This window comes from Mya arenaria, chromosome 6 (genome assembly GCF_026914265.1).
Source record: "Mya arenaria isolate MELC-2E11 chromosome 6, ASM2691426v1".
NCBI classification, from domain to species: domain Eukaryota; kingdom Metazoa; phylum Mollusca; class Bivalvia; order Myida; family Myidae; genus Mya; species Mya arenaria.
The window spans coordinates 42,933,721-42,958,190 of NC_069127.1; the positions used below are offsets into that span (position 1 = coordinate 42,933,721).

General features: G+C 33.7%; 1 protein-coding gene across 2 annotated transcripts; it reads left to right on the plus strand.

The window, feature by feature from the left end:
• On the plus strand, positions 1-24,087 carry LOC128238515 (hsp90 co-chaperone Cdc37-like). 2 transcript variants are annotated; one of them, XM_052954504.1, is made up of 11 exons: positions 1-120; positions 10,424-10,557; positions 10,804-10,858; positions 11,720-11,824; positions 12,391-12,441; positions 13,303-13,365; positions 14,543-14,701; positions 16,539-16,654; positions 17,284-17,404; positions 18,527-18,595; positions 21,859-24,087. In XM_052954504.1, exons 1-11 carry the CDS (start codon positions 82-84, stop codon positions 22,081-22,083), a joined length of 1,137 nt encoding a protein of 378 aa, XP_052810464.1. In that variant the 5' UTR covers positions 1-81; the 3' UTR covers positions 22,084-24,087. The 2 variants fall into 2 exon arrangements, with proteins under 2 accessions (XP_052810464.1, XP_052810465.1); XM_052954505.1 differs by lacking the exon at positions 21,859-24,087 and adding an exon at positions 20,837-20,965.
• The last annotated feature ends 383 nt before the right edge of the window (positions 24,088-24,470 follow it).

Below are 24,470 nucleotides of genomic sequence, written 5' to 3' on the forward strand. Positions count from 1 at the left end.
ATACGGCAGGGTTTTAGTCAATCAACTTCCTGCTTTGTCTGCTTTCAGTTTTGATTTAATGAAAAACAGAATTTTCTCGAAATGTCTGTCATAAACTACAGCAAATGGGACCACATAGAGGTAAACATGTGTTCCGTTAAGTAATTATTATAAAATTATAAGCATAGCATTTGCTTTCTTTTGTAAATATAACTTTCTTAAAGGAGTTTCGTTGGAATTTTCTGGAATGTGACTTCAGCCTCACTCAGTTAAATAATATGTACCGATAAGTAATGAGTTCAGTTTTTAAGTTGTACTGTGGCAATAGAAGATTGGTAATATGAAAATCCTGTCCAAGGATGTATTGTTAATTCTTTGCCAAGCTTGAAGTTAAACGCATATCTTTCAAAACATTAACATAGAGCTCAATATATCATAAGTATATTAATTCACAAAGGTTGAAAGGATTTTTAAAATTACATAATTTTCAATCATGTCCATAATCTGTCAGGGAATAATGGAATCCTTCAAATAAATTCAATTTATTTAGATTAGGAGCTCTAGTAACTGAGCTAACCTGGTAGAGTATTCTTATCCATCAGGGCTTTCAATTGACCCGAGCTCCCGGGTTTTGACACACAAAAATAGAAAAATAACTCGAAATTGACACAACTTACTGTCAATTCTAATGAAAGTGAGAGGAGAACTGCGTAAATCATTGTCAGTGTACAGTAAATTTCTATAACATATTAGTTGTTATTAATTGTTATGCCTTTTATGAAAAATAAAAACAATGTTGCAATATTGACGTTGAATTTTGTTTTACTTCCGTAAAAAAGAAAAACGTGAAAACTGAAAGTAAAAGTGAGAAATATGTTGTTGCAACTCAACAATCGTTGGTGCATATAGGATTCTGACAAGGATGCATAGGGTTACATAATGAATACTACATGCATAATACCTGTTTCACTGAACATGCATTAAATAAATAATACATTCATAGGAGTCAGAACATATTTTTCAAGTTTTGACCCCTCGAATTGTTTAACCACCTAAGAGCAGGAAATAAGATGTTTGTAGCAAGTTATTCTATTAAGTTATATTGATCAATTTTCTCCTGACTTGAGATTTTTCTAGAATGAAAAGTGGATTAAAACAGCTGATCTTTATAAAACACTGGATTTTTTGTTATATATATACATGGGTAAAAGTTTTCCGGATTTATCCGGAAATTCCGGATTTTCGTATTCCCGGAGGGTCGAATTTCCAATTCGTCGAGATCCGTTGAGAAAATTGGGGGGGGGAGGGGGTTAGGCTGGGACCTTGAAATATATTTTCCATCGCTTATTTGATGCTTCGACGTTTGTATAGATCTGCGATAACTTATGTTATTATTGTCTTATCCGAACACTGCGGTATTTTGAAACGACGCTGTGACGTATTTTTCACGGAAATAGGCGGGAAAACACGACTTGCTGCTCGACTAATCGAATCGATCGGAAGATTAACGTCATTTAGGAGAACCACGAAAGTTTCCATATATGGCAGACGCGGTCCTTAGTCACAATTATATTTTAAAAAAAGGCGCGAGTAGAATTTTGTTTGGTCAGCGATGATATCTAAGCAAGCTTAAATCTCAGTTTCAATCTCAAGAAATTCGAATTGAATCTCTCTCATGAGCTTTCCGTGACAGAAAGCATCAGTTTCCGGGTCATTTCTCCAGAAGTGTGTGTAGATCGTAACCTTTGCAATACGTTATGTGCTATTTTAAGCATTTTCCATATAACGTAATCCTCTACTTCCGATACCGAAAAACTTACAATAGGCCTCTCAAAAATAACCGCAAACTTGCTGAGTTTACTTTCGCAATGACAGAGAGGTAGATTTAGGTCTCAATAGTGGTAGTTTGTGTTCAAAAGCGGTAGAATTTCTAATTTCTTAAATTTTCAGACAAAAACAATGATGGAAACAATGTAAACAAAAACTTGATATTTGTTACTATTTTTAGATTTTCGGAAAATACGCATTAAATACGTCATGGTTGAGACTTGTCAAGTGCCAGTGTTTTTGATTGAGAAACAGAAGAAATATTACCTCTGACTTGTAAAAACAAGTTTATTATCAGAAGTGCTGCTAAAAAAATCAAACCAGACTGCCAAAACAGGTCGGAGTGTAAGTGCAGACGACTGCAGTACTGTATATGTCAAATTTCCCCCCAAAATGTCGTAAAATTTTATACACTGTAGATAATTTATAACACCTTAGTAATGTTGTTTTCTTTATGCTTTGACAGTTTTATTATGTCTTTGATATTTACAAAAATGCTGATTAGTAGGATGCCAATTAACAAGAATGATTAATGGTCTTTTGTACCGTACCGGTAACTTAGCAACGATCTCGGCCGAAGTGCGAAGTGATTTGACAAGTTGCTTATTGCACCATGTTCTTTAAAGTGACAGATTAATATGGTATTTTAGCATGGTTAATTTTGAGGTTTTTAAAATAAAATTAGTAAATCATGATTACTGGCTTGCTTATGCAGGATATTCTCTAGTATGTAGTGTCATATGTATATCACTTATCAGTATACTTATTCATAGTCATATTTGTCTGAAAAACCTTATTCCAATACTCCTTATTATTTAAAATTAAAGCCTGGAAAAGGCATTTCATATCCACTAAAATGGCTATGTTCAAGGAGCTTCCGGGGGCCTCTGGCCCCCTGGACCCCTGGTCAAGACTTCGCCCTGGACCTGACCGGGGGCCCTGCGACCCCAAGCATTTTTCAGGATTTTCAAAATTCTCAACTTTTACCCATGTGTATATGTTTTGGAAAGTATTCAACTAAGTGTAGATAATCATGTACCTTGCAATGCCACCTTACTATGTATGACAGATGACAACTATCATTTATGAAGAAAGACCAAGAATTTACCAAAAAACCCAAACTAAATCAGATCTCAAGAGTCATTGACTCTTGCGTTTTATACTCTGTTGAAAGCCCTGACCATGCACATATAACACATCCCATCATTTATCTTCTGTACTATCCTAGCACTCAATCATTTTACTGCTGGAATCAGTAAATTAACTATGGAGAAAATATTTGCATGATAAAAAGCTCTTAACCCACTACTGCCAGAATGCTATGACAGTGCGTTAGCCATTACCAACTGAGCAAAATCAGATACACTATGTACACTTAGCATACTGGACTTGATCGGATATTCCTTTGCAAAGCATAGCTTTCATAAAACATAATGCCGAAATGAATAAAGTATTACATCTGTTTGTTTTTGACATCAACTGTCCTAAATTCAGATACTAATTTTCAATTATGATTATCAAAATATCGTGGTTGTTAATGGGAAATTATTTACACCAGCAATTTGTTTTATTTCTTGCTTTAGTTTCAGTGAATGCAAATTTTTTTGGACATGCTGGACATTTTTTTTTGTCTGATGTCTGTAGTTTATGCAGGACATTTTCATGTCAGTTGGACATTTTTCAGTAAACATTTAAAAACTCAAATTTGTTGTATAGTAGGTTAATTGTATAACAGGATATGACTTCAACTTAATACATTCATTGACATACAAATAAACAGTTCTGACCTGTCACATGATCAATTAGACATCATTTAAATAACAAGGCAATAATTGAACAAATGCTGGTTTTGTCTTAATACAAATTCCAATGGTGATTATGAATTGGGACTTCTCAGAGTTTGGACTAAAGATGTCCATTTTGTTGATAGGAGTGTATTGAAGTTGTACATTTTCTGAAAAATCAGACACATGCCAGTTATTTGAAGACAATTGGTTGAATAATAAGTTTTTTAAATATTTTGTTTTAGGTAACCCGACCCTCCCTAATAAAAGCTGCCGACCCTAGTGATTTAAGAAACAACAACAAAATAATTCTTCCCACCATAAACACATTTGGAAGAAAAAATCCCTCTTCCCTACCTAGTAATTTTGGTGATGTTACCCTTTTTATAGCCCCTACAGCTTAACCAAATCATCAAAAATGTTTTGATTTTGGGGAAGGGCTGCATTTAAGGTGGATGTTTTCAATGTTATTGCTGCCTGTGATTGAAATCAGATCATTTTCACTTATTGCATTCACTTCTATGAGATTGTACTTTTCTATGAGATTGTCGCAATCTTTTAAAAAGGCATTGTTACTTTGGCAAGTCCATTTGTTTATATTTAGGAATAGAAAAATAGAATCTCAGTACAAAACAACTTGTACAAGCAGACAGTTTTGACATCATTGTTTTAAGCACCTTCCAACCACTGGCAAGAGTTTTTAAAACAATAATAATAAAGTTCAAACATTAAGATGTTAACTTTCATCTCAATGTTGACATTTTTAACTTGTGTTTATATTTTTGAAAAAACTCATCAAAAGCATATTTCTATCATGGTCTAATGAATAAAAATGACCGTTCAAAAATAATTTAGTTTGCATTTTTTATGGGATTTTGTTTGTTGGTTGTATCACATTATTTAATCTTGGGATGAACACATTTCCAGTGCGATGTTTCTGTAGCAGGCAACAAGAAGTGTTACAATCCAATACATCAATTCATTTAAGAAGTCTTTCTTTTTATTTCAAGCCTATACAAGAAAATCATATAAAATAATATTAAATTAAAACAATATATGTATATCTCAAAAGGTGTAGGTGTTCCGTTTCAAGAAAGTTATAGGTATTAAATGGACGATATGACGTGTTAATCCTCTTTTATTTGCCAACCTGTTTTGCTTCATTTATGGCCATCAGGGCAAATCCCAATGATACAATGTGATTTATTACGCCCTTTATTCAACATATGAAAACAGACAAGCGTTGGCCCTCTTCTTAACATTTATATATTCAATCTGTGAGAATGCTTTTATTAAAGTGGAATGTGTTATGGAACCAATTGCTTAAAAGCACTTTAAAAAAAAGTGTACTGAAGATTTGTCCTGTAAAAAAATTTAAAGTTAAAGGCCTTGGACGATTAAAATGTGACCATAATATGACTTTTTCAAGGTGATTAATATCAAGGGCCCATTTTCTCTAAATATCTTAACAGGTTTGTCATATTTACTTGATTCAAGTTACTTAGGTAAGTTGATTTTATAAACTAAAACAAAGTTTTTCATGTTTATCTTAGTGACACTCTTATTCAAAATCATTGTCTTACAAACATAAATTTTGAGTGATAAACCTTTAACTACTTACTAAATAATGCATTTATGAAAAATATTAATTACTGATAAAGATTGTAACCGTGAATTTAATTACTGAGAATGCACAAATATTAAATGATTAGTGAGTGCTATAAGATTTACAGTGATCAACAGGACTCATAAGGTAGAAATATTGTGTTTTCTGCACCTTTCTTTCAAATTAAACACAGTATCCTACACAAGAACCACTGTTTTTGATATGTATTCATCCTTTTGGGTGTATTAATTGTGGTCCATCTTATTTGGGAGTAAGAGTGCATCTTTAAAAATTATTTCCTAAAACAGTGATTTTTTAGGTAATTTTCTGCCTTCTAAAGGCTGTTTCCTCTTGCGAAAAAATGTCCATTTTTCCCAAAATTTTATATATTTTTCCCAATTCGATAAATGCAGATTATGTTAATGAATAAAAAAGCAATGAATTTCTTGAAATATAAACAAAATATTGACAAGACTTACTCTTTCACAGCATAATGTATGCATAAAAAAAGTTAAAACATGTATATTTTTCATTAGATTTGCTAATTTTGCCTAATTTTGTATTTTCGACCTTTTTTCCAATTTGCAAGGCACAAGCAGTAAAAATAATTTTAAAAAAATCACTGTTAAATGGTTTTCTTAAAAGTTTGAAATTACATCAAACAAAGATAGTTACAAGATATTATGGACCAGACCCACAGAGAAACATTCCAAATCTTAGGCCACACCAAATGACTCTTTGTTGGTCAGATTTGCAACTACTTTTCATTAAACTATTTTTCACCAAAATGTTTAACTAAAGAATTTTGAGGTTAAATGCTATTAAAGTATTATATTAAATGCTTTTTTTCAAGCTATGTTGCATCATATAACCCCATTTTTCATTGTATGTTTGCAAAATTCAGACAGATTGAAGCATTGTCAGCAGTTGTATGAAACAAGTACTTCATGAAGGTATTTGCATTTATCCGGACTGTGGAGTGACTATTTAATTCATATTGTATCAGGAACAATAATATTATGCTATTAATTTGCACATCTATCTTGAAATATAAATGTACAAGGATACTGTCCTCTGTCCGTTTTTTTTTTATCAAGCACATGTTCTTTATTTCATAACTGACCTTAGAATGTATTATAAGAGATATTTTAGGTAAAGTCAGCAATAAAGAATTGTTTTTTATTGCCTAGTTATGATTTTGGTGTAGTAAGAAAGCCAGTTTTGTCACTGTGGGTGACAGAATGTCCACAAAAATCATCAATAGTGACAGGCAAAGTGCTTTGCTGGTAAGGTGAATGATTGAACCTTTTCTATTTCCTTCTTACATGATGGTCAATATGGTAGATTTGAACTGATTGTATATTTTAAGTAGCCTATGTGCTCAACTTTCTTTTGATCCCCTTGAATTTAAATGGGCATCATGGAAGCCTACATTTAGCCTGCCTGCATAGTGTAAGACCCATGCAGCAAACTTAGGAGCCTTTATGTAATGTAATTTGTCTCATTAAACTAATATGAAGACAAAGAGTGGATTGGATTAGGAGAATGGTGCAACTGACTTGTTTTCTTCATGAAGTAATACAAAGAAGGGAACCCTGCTTTTAAGATTTGATTGGTTACCAAATAGCAGCCTCAGCTTGTTTCTCTTTTACAGTAAACATGTACATGTTTGACATTACTAGTCCTTAAGAATGTGTTTATTGTTGTTCACAATACAATCATTATATGTGACGCTATAGCTGTGTGCATGTCTTTAATTGCATGAAATTTATGACGACTAAGCATAACACAAAGAGAAGATGTTTAAAGTGACTTATGACAAGTTTTGTCAGAAATCAATTTTTATTATATCACTGGAAATGTGAACAAATGCTAGTTTAAATTATAACCATCATCAATTTTTTTTCTGAAAACTGATTCATTTCGGGTCTGGATTTACACATTTTCAGGTTGTGTTTATAAAAATACATAAAATCACTCAGTCAATATTGTTGCAAACGTAAAATCTTTGAGTGGGTCTCTAATTCTTTCCTTGTATTGAAATAATTAAACTGAACAAAAAAGTCAATTCACAGTGACACTGGGAGCAGTTTTGATTTGATAGAGGCTGTTTGTAAGCCCAACATCGCTAATGCCCCTCTAGGGAGGTGAGAGTGGTGCGAGGTGAGAGTGGTCTAGTGGTATAGGTGTCCTCCTCTCACCCAAGAGGTTGTGGGTTCGATCCCCATCAGGGGTACTTTCTCATGGCCTCTCAAAAAAGGACACAGTACTGGTTTCTGCCCAGGAAACGGACTCGAGAGTGATTCTATAAGCTTAGCTTTCGTCACAATCGAGCTAAAATGAATTTGTATATACTAATGCCCCCTAGCTCAAGCGTTTTGTTCCGCTAAAGGTCTTGAAACTAAGTTGTTTGCTTTTGAATTTGGACTCTCATTCAGATTTAGGCTATCTGCTTAATGTTATGACAACTTAAGAATACAGTATGCTCATCTACGATGATTTTTTACTGATTAAGTTAATCAGTAAAGCCTTATTACTTTAAAAGTACATCTTTTACTCCATTAAATCTATCATTGAACATACAGGTACATGAACATGTATGTGTGCTTTAACCACATTTTGAGATGATAGCTAATTTATTTATTTGGTTCTTAAGCCACACTGTCAAGTAAAACATAACTATCTTTGAAAATGTAAATAAATATTTATTTGGAACAAAATAAATATGACAAACAAAATCAATATGTAAAAGCAAAAACACAAATGAATAGTTCACAAAAAGGCAGTCATGTTAAAATTAATGTCTTTTGTGCTTGTAACCTTGATTCTTCATATTGATAATGTTTCTGTAATGTTGGATGTGATTGGTTCTTCTCCATCCAATGAGAGTCCTCCTCTGTGGATGATGACTTTGTAAGCCTGGATTTGGTTAACAGACAGTTTGCCATGTGGTTCTTACATGAGACTAAGGCACATATAAATAGGCATGCCCATTGCCTGGCAAGTTATCATTTCACGCATACGCTCATTGCCTGAAAAACAGAGAAAAAAAATGTGTTTTTTTATTCATTTTCATAAAAAATATCAAAATGATACAACTTTTCTTCGGCAAAGTTAAGGTTTCATTTTATACTCCTACATTAGCTGATTCTTAACATTTTTTTTTATAATAGTGATGCTATGAAGTGAACTGAAAAAGAAAGCTTTCTTTTTTTAAAAGTATGTGTCCAAGACTATTATCACAAACAATTGTAACACAATTTTCAACCTCTTTGATCATCAAGAAAAAAACATTTACACTCAGTCTTGCCAAATTGTTAAAATGGACCTTAACACTTTGTGATTGCCATGACTATACGAAAAGAAAACAATAAAAATAATAATGCAAATATGACATAGCACCTACCTCCCATTGCCTGCATCATGAGGATATTTCTCATTCCTCCGCCAGCGCCTAGCAGGGCAGCGAGCCCACCCATACCGCCGGCAGACTGTCCTGCCATCGGGTTCTGTCAAATGTGCAAGAACATTGTTAAGATTATGTTTCAGACTCAAGTAAAAGCAGAAAAATCAATATTTTGCTTTATTTATATAACTCAAGAAAAGTTTATGATGAGAAAACTGTTAGTTATATGCAATGTTTCAGAAAGACAAGTGTGTTTGAGAAATGAAATGAATTATTTTTCTTGCAAAGGTAAGGGCCACTTGTATAAGCCTTTTTTAGAACAAGGCATTAAAGTGTATTATATTTCATAGAATTTTATGAATGTTGCAAAAATGATCAAGCTTCTGCATATCAGAAAAAAATGATCTTGTAAAGCTAATAACTAAATGGGTAAAAAGAATCCTGTTTTGTTAGTGTCCCTATCTGTTTTCAAAAACGTTAAGATAGAAAAGTAATACACAAAATGAAGGACAACCCTCCTGTTTTTAACAAATCTCTTAGTTGTTTGGAGTGAAAAAAACAACACTTTAGCAACAGGAAGATGAATTTTACAAAAGAACGTAAGAAAGTAGCAAAAATTATTCAAAATGTCCAGCAATACATAGAAAATGAATTAGAAAAAAGTAATACAAAGAAACAGATATTCAGAAGAAATTCAAGCTTTCATGATTATTTAGAATGATGAAGAAAGTACAAAATGACATATAAAAGATGAAGTATTAAAAAGAAGAAATAAAAAAACTTACACTTTGAGCAGACTGAGCTGTTGCCAATGCAACCAGGCAAGCCAGAAGAACACAGCAGATAACAGCCTTCATGTTGGTAGAAGATGGAGGTTTTGTGGAAACTAAATCCAAGTTAACACTGCTCAGGCCAAGTTGCAACTGTGACAATAGGTCAGAACTGGCCAGTTTATATAGGTGGGATGGGTGAAAGGTCATAAAAATCACACCAGTCCTGTCAGCTGTTGTCTAAGAACATGCATGGAAATTTGCAAAATTTGTCTGGGTTTGTGCATTATTAGCATAGGAATGTATTTGGTTTGACACATAAATCACTCAGGGTGTTGATTAAGATGTAAATATTATTATATGTTGACATTGTTGACAGCTCATTAGTGTTTTCAAAATTGTCAAGTCGTCCAGGCATGTGGAACTTTATATATTTGATTGACAGTGACTGTTACTGTATCGTGATCTTGTGTAAGTGCAGGTAACGAGGTAAGCTTCATCCATGGAAATCACTCATATTATTTTCCATTATTTCAGTATTTGATGAAATTTATATTCATGTACAGGGAGAAAGTATATTGTTATTTGTACAACATAATTATCTGTCCTTTCCAAATCTAAAATAGCTGATTTACATTGTCGTTTCAGCACAATTAGCATTGAAAAAACTCTTTAATTTCTTGTCTTGAATTCTTCACAGTAATGTTAAAATGCCTTTTGTTACACATATATGGCTTTAATTGATTTCCTTAAATAAACTATAAACTGAAGTTTTTAACACAATAAATTCTTATTTATTTTCATTGCTTTGTTGAAATGCACATTAGTAAATAGTTATATCTTCTGAAAGTGCAGACTTCTGTATTGCCCAAACAAGTGAAGATTTCAGAATCTTTTCTAGCTGTTGAATCCTTATTCCTCATTAATGTCAGAAGCATGCTTCAATGTCATCTCCAGATGTTAGTAAACAGGACAGGGGGACATAACATCATATCTAGGTTGTAGGAACCATGAGAGCTTCTGCTGTGTGTGACTCCATTTTCAATTGCAGATATCTGATGATGAGGATGACACCCACCCAAATATTGACACGCCCAGCTTGTTCAGGTGGCGCCACCAGGCTCGGGTTGAGAGGATGGAGGAACAGAAGAAAGAGAAGGAAACCTTTAAGTCCGAGTTGACCAGGTATGGTGACATATTACACTTGTTGAGTTATGTTTTGGCGCTGTGGGCCTATAGAACAGAATGCATATTTTTTAGACTAAATTATTTTTAAGTAGAACATCACCCAGGTTAAGGATGTAATATTTATACTTGCCTAAGAAAACAATTGTTTCTTTTGCATGGTGTTTAGTTCATGTTTTTCTTCGTCAAAAAAATATTTTGCTTTAAAGTTTAATTTCTTCAGGAAGTATATTTTCTTTGTTTCAGTCACCAGCAGAAAATTCATGATATGAAACAGAAATTGAAAGAAGCCGAAGAAAAGGTAAGTCTTATGACAGAAGAAACAATGTTAATGAACTAGATTTTATCCACCATTCTCTCTGAAGGATTGCAATTATGCCAAATGGAAAGTAATGGAGAAGTGTTGGCATCTGAATGTATGTCACAAATTGAGCTTCTTGGTCTTTATATTAGTATAGCTTTGTTTCCTTTTCATGACAACATTGTACTCATTGTGCAAATGTCACATTATGTGGATATAAGCAATTATTACATTTAAATTTGAAACTGTTCAGTTTGAACATTTTATTAACTGGGAAAAACTGAGTTGTGTACCCACTCTTGGGCTCTTGTTGTTTTGAGTGTATACATGTAGGTGTCCTTCAAGGTTCCATTCTCAGACCTTTTCTATTTAATAATTTCTGTCTGTGTAAACAATATTACTTCAAAAATAGTTGGGGAACTGTTGCACCTTCAAGTCCTGGACCATCTTAGAATATACATACTGGCTTTGATATCAGGCTCCAAAATCACAAAAATAATTTCTCAATATTAACTCTTTTTTTCCACCTAACAGCTGACTTCAACATAATGTTTGTTATTTCTTATTTTCTTACATAATGGGTTGATAAGCATAATTGTTCAACATTTGTATAGAAGAGTTATTGCAGAAAGAAATATACTTGAGTATAATCATCAAATGTTATATGCATTAGTAGCTTTATTTAGATATAATAATAGGACTTCAAACAATCAGAATTGATTTCTGTTTCTTTTTTCTTTTTCTATTATAAACAAGATGTAAATATTAAACTCAATTTAGTCATAACCTTAGTATCATGCTGTTTGGGGCCTGGTAGCTGTGTTCTTATGTAATATCACATATCCCTGTGTATACTTGCAGAAGGCTCTTGAGGACCTTGATGCCCTGAAGAAAGAGTTGAAAGAAATGGAGCAACAGGAGACGGAGTTTAGGAGGAAGGAGGATGAGTTGAAGAAGAAAGAACGGGTAAGGCACACAGTAGGGCTAGTTCACATTCATGCCCAACTTGTCGGATCTTTATACCCCACTAAAATGGGGGAGGGGTATATAAATTTGCCCTTGTCCGTCCGGAACTTGTGTCGCTCATACCTCCCAAACTGTATCACCTTCAATCAAGAAACCTTAGTGGAATTGTATTAGTTGATGAAGCTTTGCACCTGGGTTTTGTTTCCCGCTGCACTCAGTAAAACCAGAGATATAGCCCATGCATTATCAAAATTTGGCATTTCTGGACTTGTGTTGCTCAAAAGTCCAAACCCATATTACCTAGAGCCCTGAAACCTTAAGGGAATGTTTATGGGGTGATGAAGTTTGGACCTTGGGTTTAGTGTCCTGCAGCACTTCGTTAAACCAGAGTTATGCCCCTTGATTTAGCAAAAATTGGCATTTCTAAACTTGTGTTGCTCAAAATCTAATACTATATTACCTAGTCATAAAACCGAGTGATGAAGTCGGAGTTATGGCCCTTACATTTGTAAATATTGGCACTTCTGGCTCTCAAAATTTTATCTCTTTTCATGCTTTGTTTTCAGCTTACACCATGGAATGTAGACACTCTTTGCCATGATGGAAAATCCAAAACAGTGAGTACATAATTATTATGTCAAGTGCATACAGCAGAGGGGATGTTAAAGTGTTCAATCTACTGATATGTGTCATATCACTTAAAACCTTCTCTATACATACATTTTTCTTTGATGTTTGCATATAATAATTTTGATGTCACCTGTCAATCATACACGGTACGACCTACTGTCACAGCTGTACTAACCTGGTTTCGGTGATGTCATAAATCATGCAATTAGTATCAGCTGCACTTTTTATACCCTGTCAAGTAAGAGAAGTTTTTAAGGAAGATGCAATTTATCATCGAGCATACATGTTCTGAATATTAATGATGTCAGTGCGAGGCAGTGTTGGCAAGGTGGTGACCACATTAACGTAAATGTTCACATGCTTTGTCAGTGAATTACTCATTGGTTGAAAGTGAAATGATGGTGCCTTTTTAATTTCAAATAGGATGTTTTTTCTTTTTATTCTTCGACTTAACCCCACCAATAATATTTTTCTTATTCTGTAAAGGAAATAAATGAAATGTTTTGCCTCAATAAATGAATTAGACTAAAAATGGAATTGCCGCTAATTTTGAGTTAAAGAATAAAAAGTATGTATTTCATTAAGTATAGGCAGTATAAAGTGACATAAATACATGGAGAAACATTATCATAACAGGAACATGCTTTTATTTTGAAATACATTTCTTCAATAAAAAAACTGTTTTCATTCCCTTTAAATGATAAGAATCTTGTATGAATAGCAGTTCAAAGAAACAGAAGCTCTGTTAACATTATGTAAACTTCCAGCAGTCAGTACTTTCTATCTTCATCTTTTCCCTTTAGTTATCATGATTTTCAAGTGTGGATTTGTCTGCTTTCTTATTACAGATTATCAACAAATATGAAAAAACAGAGGAAGAACTGACGGAAGATGAAAAGGCTGAAAAACAGGTATAAAAGTAAATTCCAAGGATCATACAGAATGAAGCGATACAAACTACTTTTGAAAAGGGTTCTTTTGTGCACATCAGCTAAATATCTAGTAGATAAAGTCTTCATTTAGCTCTATTATCAAAGGGTTTTACTAAAAAGTATGTGGCTGTTCTATCTGCAAGCTGCAGTAACACACTTCCATGAGAACTGCTGCATCACTTAATCATCAGCTAAATACATGGTAAAGAGAAAAGAAATTAACAGTTTCATTTTTTGTGATGATTTTAAAAAGGTCTTAGAATAATGTAACAAAAGAAACATTTGAAATATGTGGTGGGATTTATATCCTCACAAAACTGTTCTAAAGGGCACCATACAGTTGCTTGATGCCCTGCCAGTCAGATGTTGTTTTGCCAGTTTTTGGTGTGAACTTCTCCAAATATTCAGTACCTTTAACATGACTTTTACTGATAGCCATTTTGGAATAAGTGGAGCGAACCTTTTCAACTGTTATAGAGATTCAACTCTGATGCTTGGTGCACATTATCACCATGATGTGCAGTAGTGCCCTGACATAACTTTCATGACTAACAGCTGACTCATCTTAGAGTTACATGCCCTTTGACACATGATTTTTACGTTTTTTTTGCCATTTTGGACATTAGTGGAGTGAACTTATCCCAGAGTTTCAGATATATCACTGCTCTATTTGGTTCCATATTATCATAAAGATTGTTAGTACTGCCAAATATTTCATTATCTAAGGTCATTTTGGCTTAGGGTTATGCCCTTGAATATGATTTATGGCTACTATTGGAGATTATTGAGCAAATAACTTTCACAGTTTGAGAGGTATCATTCTTCAAGTTGGTACTTTGTACACATTGCCACCATGATGGCAGTGATACTGTTTGGGGTTTTCTATAACATTCACACCAAAATAGCTGATATAATAGCAAACATTCATGTTTCAACATCTTTTTTGCATATACTTGTCAAAGTGTAAACTGGCGGGTTTTGTACAGATGTTTTATGTTTATGCCTACTGTTAACAGTTACTTGTCAATGCGTTAAAGTTAAGTCAGTTTTGTTTATATCTAAATCAAACTTTTACATTAGTTTGATATTCATAAGAGCTTTGTTCCTTTCTAAAACCAGCCATATCCTACAATGAATCACATTTTTACTTTTTCAGTTGAATTTCAACAAAAACCACAAGGCTGACATGAAAAAGTTTGGAATGTTCAGCAAATACGATGACAGCCAGGAGTTCTTGATGAGCCACCCTGAACTGGCCTGTGAGGAGACGGCTAACTACCTCGTCCTCTGGTGTATTGACCTGGAGATTGAAGAGGTAATTTGTTTTAAATTATGATATATTTTTAGCTCGACTATTCGAAGAATATGGAGAGCTATACTACTCACCCAAGCGTCGCGTCACACCTTGGTTAAGGTTTTGCGTGCAAGCACACATAGGTTAATATCTCAGCAACTTCTTGAGGTATTGCATTGAGACTTGATACAATGGTACTCTACCATCCAACCTACTTTATATACCAAGTTAGATAACTCTTGTTTGCATTCAATACAAATAAATGCTCTTTATTATTCAACTTAAAAATTCTGGTTAAGGTTTTGCGTGCAAGCACACATAGGTTAATATCTCAGCAACTTCTTGAGGTTTTGCATTGAGACTTGATAGAATGGTACTCAAAAATCCAACCTACTTAATTAACCAAGTAAGATAACTCTAGTTTGCATTTAATGTAAATAATTGCCCTTTATTATTCAACTAAGATATTCTGGTTAAGGTTTTGCGAGCAAGCACACAAAGGTTAATATCTCAACAACTACTTGAGGTATTGCATTAAGACTTTATACAATGGTACTCAACCATCCAACCTACTTAATTAAGCAAGTTAGATAAATCTAGTTTGCATTATATTCAAATAATGGCCCCTTTTTTAGACATTGAAATTCTGGTTAAAGTTTTGCTTGTTACCACTTTTAAGTCAATACCTCAGCGAATACATCATGTATTGCATTGAAACTTTACACACATGCTCCCAACCATTTAACCTTCTTCTTTAATCAAGTAAGATAACTCTATCTTTCATATTAAATAATTGTTTGCCCCTTTATTATGTGACTTAATTCTGGTTAAGGTCTTGCATGTTAGCACACATAGGATAATATCTCAGCAACGACTTGATGTATTGCATTGAGACTTTATACAAATGGTATTCAACCACCCAACGTAATTGAATAACCAAGTTAGATAACTGTATTTTGCAAATAATGGCCCTTTATTATTAGACTAAAATTTCTGGTTAAAATGTTCCATGTAACCACATTTATGTTAATATCTCAGCACATCATGAATTGCATTGAAATCTAATCTGACAGTGATCCATGCATGTTTCGCCAAAAAAATTCAATCCTTACACTGAAAAGCGGTGGAATAGTCGAGCGCGCTTTCTCTGAGACAGCTCTTGTTAATTTCATTTTATGTTAAGAAGATTTTTTGCAGAACACTTTTGAAACAACCTTCACCGAGCTTGTGTGTTAGATGACTGCCAACTACCCTGTTTTCTGCTACGTTGATCATTAAAGTAAAGAGGAATGTGGTGTTCATTTCTTTTTGTGGATTTGGTAGAAAGGAAAAGCTTTAAACGATTCAAACATCCTTTTATAAATACATGAATAGACTGCTAACTACCATGTTTCCGATGCACTGTTCTGGAAATTGAGAAGATAATGGACATCAAAAACATATTAACAGGGTCACAATAGTAGTATGTGAGTTGATGGCTATCATTTGAATCTTCTGACGTGAAATCATGAAACCTGATGGTGAAATATGGGAGGTAAATTCTTTTCAGGGTGTTTAGCATAAAGAAATTTTGAATGCTTAGTGTGTGTGTACAAATCTATTTAAGTACAGGTAGCCTCTGGTTCATTGACAATCAGATTGAGGAGGTAAGCGGTTGGTTATCTTATGTGAGAAACTCTTTTTTAAACGAATTGAATGTTATACACAGCCAAGTAAGTGCATGATGGTGTATAAGTATAAGAGCTGTTTTTTATGACACCTTTAATGCAAAGTTATTTTGCATAGTTTATAATCTTTAATTTCTTCTGACTTATGTTTTTTGATTTTTTCAAATCGGTCCAAAAATTCTCCATTCCAGAAACATGCGTTGATGGCACAGGTGGCTCACCAGACCATTGTGATGCAGTTTATCTTGGAGCTAGCCAGGACAATGAAGATTGACCCTCGCGGATGTATTAAACCTTTCTTTACTAGGTGGGACACCAAGGAGTTAGCTTCTTTGTTTTTCAAAATGATAAGAGTTGAGGTGTTGTCATAGACATTATTGTTCAGAAACTTGGCCATTTAGGAAATCTTCAAGATATTTACATGAAACTTATAACACATATCACATATGATAAAATCTATTAGTGAAGGCAAACAATTCTGGCTTAAATGATTGTTGAATTAAGGGTCTTTACCAAATGGGGAAAATTGACATGTGTTGGGATCTGCTTTGTTCCAAAGGAAACAGTCAAGAGTATTGTCAAACCTGTAGTCCAGGTATTGTCATGGTAAGTTGCATCCACCTTGTAGTCATACAAAACCCTGACTATAGCACCATCACTGTTCTTGCTAGTCAAATAAAACTTGAAGCTTATGATAACTAAAAAAATATGCAGATCTTAAGCTTGTCTCTTCACCCAAGATAAAATTGATTGAGTTATCCGAGTATGCCTCTTCTTCAACCTAGAGACAAAAGATGACTTAGTTCCCTTGTTGTGCTCATGTCTGAAAGATGTTACTGATTTAAGTTCAAATATTTCATTGATGCAATTTCTGTAACTTACTGATTCTATAGAAGAGACCTTATATTAACCACTGCTATACTACTAATGTTCCAGAATCAAGCAGGCTCAGAAGGAGTACATGGACGCATTCAATGACGAGCTGAACGGCTTCAAGGAGCGGATACGGACACGGGCAAAACAAAAGATAGAGGAGGCCATCAAAGAACATGAAGAGGTAGGCTGGCAATACAGGGTGATATCATTTGTTTGAAGTTTAGTATTTGGATTGGAGAAATATAAAGTGAGATTGTTGTAATTTATACATTTAAAAATAAAAGACAATGATATGGCTTCAAATGTTAGGTCACTTAAATGGCTTACAGTGTAATGTCATATTGATAGAGAAACAATGTAATGTCACTTGAAAGGCAGTGAAAGGATTACAATGTTATGTCACTTAAAAAGATTGCATTGTAATGTCACTAAAAAGGCAGAAAAAGGATTACAATGTTATGTCACTCAAAATGCTAACAATGTAATGTCACTTAAATGGCTTTAAATGTAATGTCACTGATTCTGATGACCAATGTTTATAGTACTCACTCCTGGCAAATGATGCAGACAGGAGCAGCATGATAGAAAGCCCCACTCATCTTCATTCAAATCATGCACCATAGTAATCATGCACCATAGTAATAATAACATCAGGATTTGGAAATTTATGGCTAAATAAAGAAAATGTTAATTACTATATTTTTAATAGAAAGACTTCCCTTGCATAACAGACAAGTGTTTCTTTATTTTTACCGAACCTGGAAATTTCTGCCTTCCCTATTCTGGGTAAGACAACTCTTGTGCCTAAATGCGCCATTTTAGATTAGGGCTATTCCATTTAAACATATAACCCCCGGGGAGAAGGCACTTTTAAATTATGCCACCCCACTACAGAAGCAAATTTACCCTAGATGGCACCAAATTAGGGAAAAAGGGCACCCACCTATATACCATTTAAAACATTGCCTTCCCTCTGTGGGTTATATGTTTTACTGGAATAACCCTTAATATATAAATGGATAATGATGCTCAATTGATGTTTTAGATGGGGCACAGTCAAAATGATATTGTTAAAAATATATGAAGAAGATTTTTTAAAACCTTAAAACAGTATTGTCTCCGGAAATATATGATGTTAAAATTATAGCTTGTCATGACATTGACATCAGTAAACAACTATGCACACACACTTTACAGTATAAAACAGTATTCCATGTCCAATACTCGTCAAACCTCATACATATGAAAGATACTATTACTCTATGTTTTGAACAAAAACTGAATAATGTTCCTTGTTTCACAGGAGGAGAGGCAGAAGCGGCTTGGTCCGGGAGGTCTGGATCCTGTGGAGGTGTTTGAGTCTCTGCCTGATGTAAGTAGTGGAGGCGTATGTAACCACTCAGTAGTGTGTCTGTGTGGGTATGACATGTTTGATAGGGATAAATTTCTCATTTTGGGTTTCACATACTCTTGAATAAAGTTGTTTTTTTTGTAGATCATATTTGGATTTTTATGCCCCCACAAAGTGGCGGCATATAGGGTTGCCCTTGTCCGTACGTACGTCTGTCCGTCTGTCTGTCTGTCTGTCTGTCTGTCTGTACGTACGTACGTCCCGAAGATTGTTTCCGATCTAATTCTTGAAAACTGTTTGTCCAATCCTCACCAAACTTTAAACACATGTTTGTGACCATAATATCTTGATCAAGTTCGATAGTCATGGAAATCGCTTTAGTCATTTAGGAGTTACGGCCCTTTTTTGCCAAAAATACTTCAAAAATATATGTTCCCAATCTAATTCTTGAAAACTGTTTGTCCAATCCTCACCAAACTTTAAACACATGTTTGTGACCATAATATCTTGATCAAGTTCGATAGTCATGGAAATCGCTTTAGTCATTTAGGAGTTACGGCCCTTTTTTGCCAAAAATACTTCAAAAATATATGTTTCCAATCTAATTCTTGAAAACTGTTTGTCCAATCCTCACCAAACTTTAAACACATGTTTGAGACCATAATATCTTGATCAAGTTCGATAGTCATGGAAATCGCTTTAGTCATTTAGGAGTTACGGCCCTTTTTTGCCAAAAATACTTCAAAAATATATGTTTCCACTAATTCTTGAAAAGTATGTGTCCAATGTGGATCCAACAAGTTTTTTCCTGCCTGAATGGCGCCATATAACCTATACAGTCTTGCGATGCCGTAAAACCCAACTCAACTCAACTTATCCTATATGTGCAGATTATCCTGAATAATCATTATGGCTTATTTTCTGTGACAAAAAATCGAAGTGGGGGCATCCGTGTCCTATGGACACATTTCTAGTCATTCCAATATTTCTTAAATTTTGACTTTTTTCATGTGTGTTTTGTTTTTAAAAATGAAATTCAACTTATAAATAATCCTTACAGTGTCTGTTGTGAGATCCTAAATTATATATTTCATAGAACATATCATATGGTAGTGTTAAACAATTATTCCACTTCAGTGAGGTTGATATGGTGATCTATCGCCCTATACTGGAAGTGCAACATTTGTTTCATAATTAAAGATGCACTCATACTCCCAAATAAGATTTACCATAATTAACACTATTGTTTAAAAATACCAAAAAGGATGAATGAATGTCACAAACAATGATTGTAATGAAGGATACCGAGTTAAGCTGCGTTTAATGAGACAATAGTAAATCACAGTAAATCTTTTAGCATTAACCAATCATTTAATATGTTCGTGTTTTCAGCTATTAAAAAAACTGTTACAATCTTGCTATCAGTAATTAATATTTTTCTTAAATGCATTATTCAGTAAGTAGTTAAAGGTTTATAATTCAAAAATTGAGTTTGTTATGTATGTAATTGATTTTGAATAAGAGTTTCACTTTAAATACAATGATAAGAACCTTTTATCATTTTAGATGAAAATCAAATTTTTAAACAAAACAAATTTAACTTTCATGTTGAAATCCCTGTTAACTATAAAAGAAATATTTACTCCCATCTATTTGCTGTATGATGGCTCTCCACTATTGAGAATGATACCCTCCAAAGAAAAATCATTTCGAGAAAATTTCTCGCTTGGTTTACAAGTTATTTTGATGCATATTCTAAGGTTTAGCGGCATTCGGTTTATCCACTTGGCTGTTTTCTTTATCAGTTGACAGCAAAATAGTATTATGCCACCATGTTATTTAAATCAAGATGTGACACATTCTCATTAAAATCATATCGTGACATTCACTTCATTTCATTATGGTATGTACACATAGCGTACTGTTGTGAAGTTTTTGGGGATCTGATTTTAAAGAGATTGTATGTGACATACATGTAGTAACAATTTATACTCAGACAAGTGATTTCAAATGAGGGCAGTTTCATTGAAGTCAATACATGCTTTAGGATTAGCCCTTGATTCAATAGGACTATTTATAGGAAATTATGTGACCATGTTTAATCAAATAAGAATCACAACCAGTATGATTAAATAATAAAACATAATTAAATAGTTAAACATTCCTTCCAAATTTCTTATGCAAGACATGAAGGATTGCTTTGGGGGTACATTTATATTGCAGTTCATGAGGAATTGCTTTGAGAGTACATTTATATTGCAGGTCATGAAGGATTGCTTTGAGGGTACATTTCTATTGCAGGTCATGAATGATTGCTTTGAGAGTACATTTCTATTGCAGGTCATGAATAGTGAACATTTATATTGCATGTCATGAAGGATTGCTTTGGGGGTACATTTATATTGCAGGTCATGAAGGATTGCTTTGAGGGTACATTTCTATTGCAGGTCATGAAGGATTGCTTTGAGGGTACATTTCTATTGCAGGTCATGAATGATTGCTTTGAGAGTACATTTCTATTGCAGGTCATGAATAGTGAACATTTATATTGCAGGTCATGAGGAATTGCTTTGAGAGTACATTTATAATGCAGGTCATGAAGGATTGCTTTGAGGGTACATTTAAATTGCAGGTCATGAGGAATTGCTTTGAGAGTACATTTATAATGCAGGTCATGAAGGATTGCTTTGAGGGTACATTTCTATTGCATGTCATGAAGGATTGCTTTGAGGGTACATTTCTATTGCAGGTCATGAAGGATTGCTTTGAGAGTACATTTTTATTGCAGGTCATGAATAGTGAACATTTATATTGCAGGTCATGAAGGATTGCTTTGGGGGTACATTTAAATTGCAGGTCATGAGGAATTGCTTTGAGAGTACATTTCTAATGCAGGTCATGAAGGATTGCTTTGAGAGTACATTTATATTGAGGTCATGAGGAATTGCTTTGAGAGTACATTTATATTGCACGTCATGAATTATTTCTTTAAGGGTACATTTCTATTGCATGTCATGAAGGATTGCTTTGAGGGTACATTTCTATTGCAGGTCATGAAGGATTGCTTTGAGGGTACATTTATATTGCAGGTCATAAGGGATTGCTTTGAGAGTACATTTCTATTGCATGTCATGAAGGATTGCTTTGAGGGTACATTTCTATTGCAGGTCATGAAGGATTGCTTTGAGGGTACATTTATATTGCATGTCATGCAGGATTGCTTTGAGAGTACATTTATATTGCATGTCATAAGGGATTGCTTTGAGAGTACATTTCTATTGCAGGTCATGAAGGATTGCTTTGAGAAGAAGGACATTGAGATGTTGAAGAAGGTTGTGGTTGAGATGCCGAAGGAGGACGCTGAATATCACATAAAACGGTGTGTTGACTCTGGACTCTGGGTGCCAGGAGGAGCGGAGGGGGAAGGGGAGGAGGGAGCAGAAGAGGAGGGAGCAGAGGAGGAGGGGGAGGGGAAAGAGAAAGATGAGATTTATGAAGAAGTAAAGTGAATTGAGAAGAGAAATGTTGCAAATTTCTGAATGTGATGTTTGGTAGCTATATCATGTACTATGTTAAGAAATATTTTGCGTCTTAAATGTCAAACGAAAAAATTCAGAGAAATTGATTGTCAGGATTATGGTTTAAAAATCACTGAATCCTAAGACTTATTGGAAAAAATGTTGTCATTTCAATATAAGTATCTATCATGTGTTTCCGGTACGGATAAAAAATCGGACCTGAGGGTACGCGTGTAAGCCGGTAAAGAGGCTTGCTGAGTTACCGGTCACGCAGCGTGCCCGAGGGTCCGATTTTTCCGATCCGAACCGGAAAAACATGATTGATATTTTTTCTTGCATACCTAAGATTATGAATTTGTGGAAAAAATGACGTAGAAATTGCACTTTTGTACATTTCACCAAAAAGCGTGTGCGATGTTGTGACACACAGTGTACTGACGTCATAAAACGCAGTAATTTTAAATAACTAAAAATTGTGTGTTTTACGATTATTTTCAATTTTAGTTTAAAGACTTGCATACATATATATTTGATTGCGTTTTTTTTGAAAATGCATACTATTATTTTCATAAACCATGCAATAAAAGAAATAAGAAGTGGCGCGTTGTTTCGCATGACTCATCTTACATGGGGTATGTAAGATGGGCTTTTCCAGCACTGGCCACATGACCGGAAACACACGTCCGGTATGCAAGAGTTTACAATATGACATGGACAAACATGTAGGATAATAACATTGAAATTCTTTTACCATGGAATACCATTATATTCTTTTTGCCAGTTTCACATAAAATTATTATACTTTTTAATTCTACAAAAAGTTTGCAATTTTCGTTAGATTTTGCAGTTGGTGAGAACCTTATACAAGTGTTATCTCATGTCATATCACTAGATATAAGTATTTACAGTGTTGATATCACATTATTACAACTATTCAACATTTTGCATGAGTTTTTGTTTGTGTTGTATTGGAAGTTAAGGAAGTCAACCATAACACACTTTCATGTCCTTCCATATGTCATTGGTGTTAAATTAGCCTAGGAATATGGAATATTGCTTTGTTGTAGCTTTGATGTTGATAATAAATAGTAAAAAATAGATATAAGTTGTATAAGGAGATGTATTTTGATATGGTGTTTATGGAACGCAGATGAGATCAAGCGTTGCATGTTAGTATATCTATAGTATGCATGAATTACACATCTTGCATGCCATAATGCTTGCTACTGTTGATGATTGTTGTTAAGTCTGTACAAATGTCACAAATGGCAACCAGTTAGAAAAAAATATTCCCACATCTTTTGTATTTATTTATTTATCATACTGGTCAAACTTCAATTCACTGATATATGACACTAAAATAATTTCCCTTTATGACCAACATTGACTAGGATCTTGGTTGATAGGTTCCCAGACTTCTCAACCAATCATAAAATCACTAAATCAGCAAATCCAATTAAAAGCATTAAGCCTTATCCCACTATTTGACATTTATTGTCTAATCTTTGAAGAGATTCAAGTCAAATTATTTGAATTACCACAAAATCCGGTAAAATCATGTTTTAATAAGGTTTCTTAAGCTAATTTATGTCGCTTGCCTTTATTTTAGAAATTTTGATAGAAATAACACTAAGAAAAATCCCTTTGTTTGCCTGATCTTAGATTTTTGCTATCTATTACAGCAATTTTAATCTTGAAAAGTGTATTGACTATTCATAATGCAGGTTGAGCCATGTTCCATTCATAAACTTTGTATCATTTTTTTGTTTATATGTTGCTGTTCTCAAATCTTATCATATAAGGACATTATCGTTGATGCTTGATGATTGTATAGCATGTTGTTTAAGAATGTTTTGTTTCTGTTTAAATTGAATTGTACATAAATATGTTAACAGTGATGTGCTGAATCAATGAAGTCATATTTACATGTTTATTGTACAAATTTCATATTCTTAAATGTTTCATCACTCTTGAATAAATTTCATTACAAATGTTTGATTGTGTTGTTATCATATACTTATAATCCCATTCTGTTGTTTATTCACAACATTTTGAAGAGAAGGATAAATAACACATGAACCACCAGAAGCAATAATCCAATATCAATTGAATTTTTTTTTAGAATGGAAGTCATTCTTTAATCGAGATAAAAAAAATCTGTGAAAAAAGACACTAAAATGCTAAATGGAAGAGTGTGGAAGGCGTGTCTCTGTGTAGAGACATTAAGCGTATTGAATAACTGCATTCCAGGTTAATTTAGTTATAAACCTATCAGATCTTGTGTGAATGAACACTTAAGTAAGGAATTTTCCGCATTTCATGTCTTAATGGTAGTACTTTCAAAACTGAGCTATCTATTTGGGGAAAAAACATTGCTG